Source organism: Pygoscelis adeliae, unplaced genomic scaffold, assembly GCF_000699105.1.
Source record: "Pygoscelis adeliae isolate BGI_AS28 unplaced genomic scaffold, ASM69910v1 Scaffold71, whole genome shotgun sequence".
NCBI classification, from domain to species: domain Eukaryota; kingdom Metazoa; phylum Chordata; class Aves; order Sphenisciformes; family Spheniscidae; genus Pygoscelis; species Pygoscelis adeliae.
In genome coordinates this window covers 13,237,941-13,246,248 of record NW_008824356.1, presented here as the reverse complement: position 1 = coordinate 13,246,248, position 8,308 = coordinate 13,237,941, and the positions used below count along the sequence as shown (strand labels likewise).

The 8,308-nt window shown below is 40.7% G+C and overlaps 1 protein-coding gene across 1 annotated transcript in view; it reads left to right on the top strand.

Annotated features, from left to right (window-relative positions):
- Positions 1–8,308, top strand: part of CCDC88C (coiled-coil domain containing 88C) — a 101,903-nt gene that overhangs the window by 10,223 nt on the left and 83,372 nt on the right. The window contains exon 4 of the mRNA XM_009319527.1: positions 1,968–2,076. Within this exon, the coding sequence (XP_009317802.1) occupies positions 1,968–2,076 (109 nt within the window). The remainder of the gene's footprint in view (positions 1–1,967; positions 2,077–8,308) is intronic.

Sequence of the window (8,308 nt, the reverse complement as noted above, 5' to 3'; positions counted from 1 at the left end):
CTGTGTCCAGCTCTGGAGCCCTCAGCAGAAGAAAGACATGGACCTGTTGGAGCAGGTCCAGAAGAGGGCCACGAAAATGATCAGGGGGATGGAACACCTCTCCTATGAAGAAAGGCTGAGAGAGTTGGGGTTGTTCAGCCTAGAGAAGAGAAGGCTTTGGGGAGACCTTCTTGCAGCCTATCAGTACTTAAAGGGGGCTTATAAAAAAGAAGGCAGCAAACTTTTTAGCAGGGCCTGTTGCGACAGGACAAGGGGGAATGGCTTTAAACTAAAGGGGGGTAGACTTAGACTAGATATAAGGAAGAAATTTTTTAGGCTGAGGGTGGTGAAGCACTGGAATAGGTTGCCCAGAGAGGTGGTGGATGCCCCATCCCTGGAAACATTCCAGGTCAGGTTGGACGGGGCTCTGAGCAACCTGATCTAGTTGAAGCTGTCCCTGCCCATGGCAGGGGGGTTGGACTAGATGACCTTTAGAGGTCCCTTCCAACCCAAACTTTTCTATGATTCTATGATTACTGATTTTACTTTAAAAGCTTGTTACAGTTACCTCTCTTTGTTCTCTTTTTTTCATAATTTATTGCAGAGCCAATCAGTATACAAAATCCTTTGCTGCTGTAAAGGCTGTGTAGGGTCTTGCTAGTTTATGTCAGTTTTGGTCATCTGTACTTCAGTTTGTTTGAACCCTGGTACATAAATACTGTGTCTGACATTATCTGCTGCCAAGGCAGTCTTCTCTCATCTCTGGAATATCTATGTATTCTGTCATATTTATACACATAGCACTGCTTTCACTAGAGAGGTGCTTTGGGATGGCTGTGCATTTAAAAAAAAGACATAAAAAGAAAGAAAAAGCTCTTTGACATACTTATGTAAACTTTGTGGCAGATATATTTTAAAAATAAATATTGGATCAGTTCCTCTTTTATTTCCTTGTAAATGCCCGAGTTCAATATTTGACCCTGGAAGAACTGTGAATGGCTTAATTAACAGCCAAAGCAGAGCTTTGGGAGGCAGGTGTTTGGAATGTGCAGGAGTTTGCTGATAAGAGTCTTTATTAGAGGGGAAGTGCAAGGCTTTGATCTATGCTATTGGCAGATGAAGGTTTTCAGTTTTCTTTTTTGCAACATGTTAGGGTGTACACAGAGTATCTGAAGGTGCACATTCATATTAAATAATTTGCAGCTTTTTTCCTGTGTTTTATTTCTTATTTCAGAAATAAAGTTGCTTCAGATACAACTTTGATTTACTTCCTTTAAAATGAAACAGAATCTCCAGGCTTCTGTCGGCTGCTTTCCCTAAAGTCCTTCCACCAGCTTTTTTCCTGTGTTGCTTCTATCCCTACCTATGTTCGTATTTTGTTCATATGTTGAAGCCCAGTAGAATTAGAGCCCAGTAGAGCTGTTTTTTGTGACGCAGTGGGTATATGAGAGAGACCTAGTTAGATGCTATGGGTATAATAAAAGTGCAGTGCTCCTTTTTCCCTTCACTTCAGTGTATAATACATCTGGGTTTTGAAGTTTGCTCAGTGATCGTTGATCAAGTGTTAACACCCTCCTCTTGTCATAAAACTCCAAAGCCAAGGAAGGCATGGTAGTCTTTACTAGGCTTCCCTTTATTTGAATAAGATAAACCCCTTATTATCAGGGACTGCTTTGATCTAGTGTGCACAAACTAAATACGCTCTTTGCTTTGGGGAAATATAAATAAGGAGGGAAGCTGCCCTGAATTGCTATGTGGGTTAACCTGAAGTAGGTTACTTTGGTGTGCAGGAAGATTTCCAAGTCATACATAGGTGCAAAGGTAATGAGCTTACTCTGTCATGAATTAATGTATATGTATCCTGTATAATTATGTCAGTGCATATAATGGGCAAATTAAGGGTTTTCCTAATGGTGCATTATTGAGATGCTAATGCTTAGCACTGAGTAAACTAGTAATACTTTGTTTTCTTTTTCCTCTTTTAACAGAGATCCTCGACCGACCAACCAACGTGTCAACAAGCACGTAAATAATGACACCTATCTTCGGGTTCAAAACCTGACCATCTTAGTCAGAAACATTAAGACTTACTATCAGGTGAGACTTCTGCTCTCTGCTCATTGATCTGTGGTGATTGCTATAATGTTTCAGCTAGTGCAGGGGCCGGTGGCTCAAAAAGAAGCTTGCTACAGGAAATGGAGAGGAAATTGTATTTGTGTAAAAGCACATGCTTTCCTTATGAAACGACAATATGGCTACCTTCCCTGTCCCTCATGGCCAGAGGCTGTTTCCCTGCCCCCCTCTTTTTTTAAAGAAGACAGTGTGCTCAAAGGCTGTGATAGCACTTGGAGATACATAGGGTAAAAAGGCTCTTGTGGTGGGGTTGTGGGGTGAGTATGTGAAGGGGTTTGCTGAAATTGGAATAATGTTTCTGGGTATAAAACTTGTTTAAAACAAGTAACCTTCTCTTAAAGCAGCTGCCAGCAAATAAATTGTTATGAAGAAATGTCTTTAATGCTAGAATATAAACCTTAAATTGATATACTATTAATTAGGGAAAAATAAATTTGTGCTTATCTTGAAGGTAGACTTCTTACGCTGTGTACCTGTTTTTAGGTGTTAAAGCAGTTGTTTGTTCTGAACTCCTTCTCTAAGAGACTTAAGTGCAGGACTGACTGCAAATTCTCACAAATAGTGCACTACTGAAGCAACATCCTTGAACTGTCAGTGTTCCTCTGCTGTAATAGCGCTCCCCTAAAACCAGGGTGGTGACAGCTGAGCACTTTTGCAGGCTTAGATACATGTTGGATGCTGCTGAAAAGCCATAGGAGTGAATTCAGTTACTCTAAATAGAATTTCTGTATACACACTGTTGTGTATATTTAGATTCCTTAGTGAGAGGGGTAACTGTTCTACTGTTTCCTCTTACACATCTTTTGCCAGATTTGAATGCTGTGCAGTATAAACCAGGCTGAAACCACTGAGGACTGTTAAAATGCTCTCGTGCATATGTGTCTCAATCATATAATGGACAAAACAACTAAACTGTAGGAGTTGATGTCAGTGTGCTCATCCTAGACGCTTCATCTTTTCTGTACATATAGAAGAGACTGTGTATTGGCTTTGTCTTCAAAATACGGAAGAGATGTAATGCTTAACTACAGTAGTGCCTTTTGATGCCATTCTCTTCCAGAGCTTGCTCACTGCTATTCCATGTTGTTGCCACTACTCTGCTTCTGGACTTGTTTAGGGAAGCCTAAAAGGGAGAGGGACTTGTGAAAAAGTCAGATGGGGTGGATGACTCATCTGTGCAAGTTCCGGCGGCCTGCTAGAAAAATGAAGTGTGTAACTCAGGTTTGAGATGATGTAGGAGAGTATCATGTATTTCTGAAGACAGCTGACCTGTGTCTCGATTGTTGAGAACTGGAGATGCTGATGCAATGTGATGTCATTCCTGAGACTTGTGATTTCTAAGGGGAAATTCCATTTGGTCATAACTAGAGGCTGAAGGATTTTTTTTTTGTTTCTCTGTTACCCACTGAACAGTGTAAATGTATATGGAGTCTACAAGCAAAAAGGACCGTGTTTAAGGACAGGCACAGGACTAGTCTTTCTCCCTCTCTCCTCACTCCCACAAGACTTACAGTCTGAGAGTCTGGTCCTTCAGGTGTTGAAACTCTAAAGCTTTTTATTCATGTGAGTTCTTCGTCTCGGAGCTGATAATCTGACCTCTTTTAAGAGTACCTGAAGAGAGGTCAGAGTCGGGAAGAAAGAAAAGTGATTTAGAATCATGTGATGTGTTGCTTGGTGTCTTGTTGACCTAGCTGTTGAGCTGTGTAATCATAATCCAGTAAAGCTAGCAACAACTACAGTGGGTTAAGGTGCAGAGTTTTCAATGGAAAACAGTAGTTGAGGCTTGCAGTAGCAGGCGTAACAGTGACGTTCCTGTTGTAGTCCAGAAATTAAGTACTATGAACCTTGCTGCCTGAAGACTATATATACTGTATGTAAACAAAGCAGTTGTGAGAGCTGATCATTCTTTGCATTTGGTCCTGAGAAATGTGTAATTACAACAAAGCTTAAAATAACTTTTTTTTTTGTGATGATAACGTTATATAAGAAACTTATTTGTCCTTCTCACGATCTTCAGGGCAAATCCAAGGTCTCAATGCTAATCTGAGATTCCCTTTCATGTAATGGTGTGCAGCCTTCAACTCTCCATAGTCTGGGAGGAGTTAACGCCATCTATGCTGTACCTGAGCTCTGTGTGTTGTTGGTGCTGAGTATAACGTTGCATCTCTACTAATGTCTTTGTTAGATATTTGGAGGGTTTCTTGTGTTTTAGGATCTAAGTAGCTTTTACTAGTTTTTTTTTAACATGCAACCAAATGGATGCTTTGGAATATATTAAATATTGTTAGGCCTCCCCTCTCCTGAATGTTAGAGATTTTTTTTTTTAAATAGGTTGAAGTTGTGGGCGTTGTTTGATGAAGTAGTATTAATACATTAGCTTAGGTTAAAATGAGGGTAGTGTCTCACTGACTGAAAACATGCAATCAAATTTGGTTGCAGACTGGAAGTGGAGGGGGAAGTCCCTGACAAACAATAGGAACATGAATTTGCTGCTTCCTCAAGAGAAAAAAAAGCTCTAAAAATACAGTGTCAGCCTTAACATTTTACATTCCCTTTCACTTAATGGACTCAAGTCAAGTTTATGGCTTAGTTACTGAATTTGGTAGACCAGGTCATCCAAAGAATGAGGAAAATACCATCTCATGTGTTACTGAAGGACATTGGTAGGTATGAAAGTAATACTTACCCCTCTCTGCACTGGGCAGAAGGCGATCAAGAGTGATGTGAATTCATGGTACTGTAAACTGTATCTGAGGCAGGTGACCTAAGTGGCTACTAAAATTAACTCTGATATTCAGAAGCTAGTTGACATTTCAGATCATACACTAGACGGTATCTGCATCTAGTATCAGATTTCTCATATATTTGTATAGCTAATCTCTTTGTTAAAGCAAAATTCTCATTAATACAGATCATATTACTTCAGAAAACAAGGACAGGTCTAATCCAGAAGTGTGAATCCGGGTATTCTCCACAGTGTTGGGGCTTTCCTGATCTCTTAGACTGAGGGTCTGTGCTGGGAATGGCTGTGAACAAACCAGGTTGTTGGTGGAATTTGGCTTTGATTTGAGCCATAAGGATCAGTTCCTATCTGTGCTTCAGCAGGCATAACTTGGGAGGGGTAAATGCAATGGAAAGCCTTTTTCCAGTTCAAATAACATCTCATTTTTAGAAGTTTGCTAGCTGAATTTGTTCATTAACAACTTTCTGAAGGGCTGCCTTCTGACAACTTTCAGCTGCATAAAACTGGATTGCTGATGGCTACTAGGAAAAACATTGTGTCAAGACTCTTAAAATGGAGGTTTTGGTGTATTTTTTTTTTTAATTCGGTAAATAATATTTGTTACTGGTGGTAGCAGGCAACATCTCTGCATTTCCCACTCTGAGCAGTTGCACCTTTGCAGGTCTGTTGTTGGCTTGAGAGGCCCCTCTTTTGAAATCAAGCAAATGACTCATTTTGCTGTGGGATTTCATGAGCATTCAAGAGAATCTGTCATTAACTGCATTTAATAACTGTTACAGCACTGGTTCACTGGAGAAACGGCTGGTCATAAAACTTCTGGAATTGGTGCCATATCTTGAAAAAGGGCTGAGCACGGCAGAATGTGTTCATTGCTCATAGTGTAAGTTTTATGTGTCTCTTCTTGCTCTGACTAAATTCAGACACTTGGCTGTCTTTAAACTGGAATTCAAAATGTTTTTTTAGGGAATAGTTTAGTACAGAGAATTACAGGTTACTGTCTGTAACTGCAGTGAGGATGTTGATTAAAGGGGTCAATAGAGAACTGAGTGTATTAGAGAAGAGATGCTCATCCACTTCTCACTGGTGCAGGTGTTGTGCATCCTGGTCAAAGAGTGAAGTCTTTACCCCATACTACAGCTAACCAGTATCTATGGAACCTCCAGCTGTTGTCTGCTGCCTTGTGTTGATAACATGGTTGGGAATGTTGGTCCTTAAGCCGACACTGGCTAGTCCAGTGCAACACAGATTAAATTATCTTGCTATTCCTGAGCTCTGCCTTCACTTTGAAATGCTTCTGTTGTGAGCTCCCCTAAGGCTTATCTACTGGTCCAATTAAATTGGCTTGAATATAGTTCAGGTGTGAGTACTGCAAGACTGAATGATGTTCGGCTTCACTGAAATAAGTACTCTTGACCCTTGTTGACAGTGAGTTGTTATGGCCTTAATTCCCCTGGGCCTTGTGCTTCTTTTCCAAATGGTGATTAATCCCAGCTGTGGCAACTGTCTTTATAGTGGTGTGGCACTGTCCCTGTTTCTGGTGCAGTTTGTTGGCAATGTTTAAAAAAAAAAAACCAAAACAAAAAAACCCCAAAAAAACCAAAACAAAACAACATCCCCCCCAAAGGAACAAAAAACCCCTTAAGCTGCAACAACCTGTGCAAGAGCTATTATTGTTGCTGGTTCTGCTGCTTCTAATGATGCAAGAGGAAAGCTAGAAAATCTGAGGGGTGTTGGCCTATCCCTTTGCTGTGCTGTAGGGAATATTTAAATCCTGTAAGTGCTGGTACTTGAAGTGTCCATGTAAGAACAGCTGCCCTGATGTCTGCAACTCTTGGAGAACATGCTCAGACCTATAGAGTTTTGGAAGAGGCCTAAGGCAAGCTGGCAGGGGAAGCTTGAAGTGGCTTTGCTGTCCTTCCTCTGCTCATGTGTCAACCCTTGGGTTTAGGTTTTTTTCTAAGGAACTAAAAATCACTTTGATACCAGTTTATAAAAACCCTAAATTTATGAAAGGATCTGTTTTGATGTCAGCTAGTTTCCTAACCTTCAAAAATGCCAGTAATCACTCCAGCAGTCAATACTGCACTCTCAAGAAAAAATTCCTACCACTTACATTAAAAACTTGAGGTTGATAGAGAGAAGAAGAAAAAAAGCTTGTGATCATCCCTTGGCTAGTCCCTGCATGGTTATTATGGCCACATCTGGAGTATGTGGATGAGAGATGCTGTTGGAAGAAATGCTGCAATGTGGTCATGGCTGTATTTTTGTTGCCTGTATTTCCTGCAGTTGTGGCCACTAAATACCTAGCAGATTGCTTCATGCTTCTAAATAGGTTGGAAATATCTCTTCATTTAAAAAAAAAAACAAAAACAACAAAAAACAAAAACCAAAAAACCATACTGAGAGACAGTTCTGAAACCAGTTGTGACTGTGTGGCTCCTGTAGCTTCAATAAGAAACTCGTAACCCTTAGCATTTACATTAAAGTGGGGGCATGGGGGAGTAAAGATGAAACCATTCGCTGAATTTTTAGAGACTGTATCACCGCAAATCCTACCCTCACCACCTAAACTCACTTAGCTGGGCTCAGAGATAATGGTGAGCAAGGATGCCTTACTTTTAAGGCATGTTTCTTCAGATCTGTGTCCTTCTCCTTTTACTTGGCTGCTCTATATTTGTGTAAAACAAGTACAAGCAGCAGGGTTTTTATCAGGCATGTTAAAGGGAGTTAGCTGCCCGTGAGTTTGGCTGTTGCTGCAAGCAGTTTGGCGCTGGGGGTGCAGTAGTGTTGTGTTTCTAACCTCCAGAAAAGAGAGACCATTTTGTCTTCAAGCTGGGGCAAAAGCTGGTTCTCCTGGTGAGTCAGCGAAGATCTTGCAATGCCAGTAGCTTCCAGATCAATAAACAACTCCTGCTTCTGTAGTTGAAGCACTGAGTAAGGTTTAGAGCTCTTGACTGGACTGCAGAAAGGAATTCAAACTTAGAGGTCCAGATTTGGGCACAAGTTATGAACTGGCTACTGTACTCAAGCTATAAATAAAGTTCTGGAAGTAGCAACGTCCTCTTCTGTGAGTTGAAACCTTTGGCAGGCTAATTCTAGTGGGCTAGTAATCCAGTCCTTAGCAAAGTAAACACCAAAATGCTAGAAATGCACATAAATGTGCACGCCCTGAAGTCAAAAAGCATTCCTCTGTTCTGAGGGAGAGAGCTCGTACCCACAATGACCTACTGAATGAGGTGATAAAACTAAACTTTTTTTTTTGATAGCCTTGTCCATTTGGTGTGTTAAACTACAATATGCCTGGTTGACTGCTTTCCTTTGATTCCTGTTCCCTAGAAATCTTAATTCAGCAACTTGGTTTAAGGGGGACCTTTCCTCATCTTGAGCTTTAAATTCCAAGACTATTAACTGAGAACGTCAGCTTTCTAGAGCAAGGTACCAGAGGCTTCAACA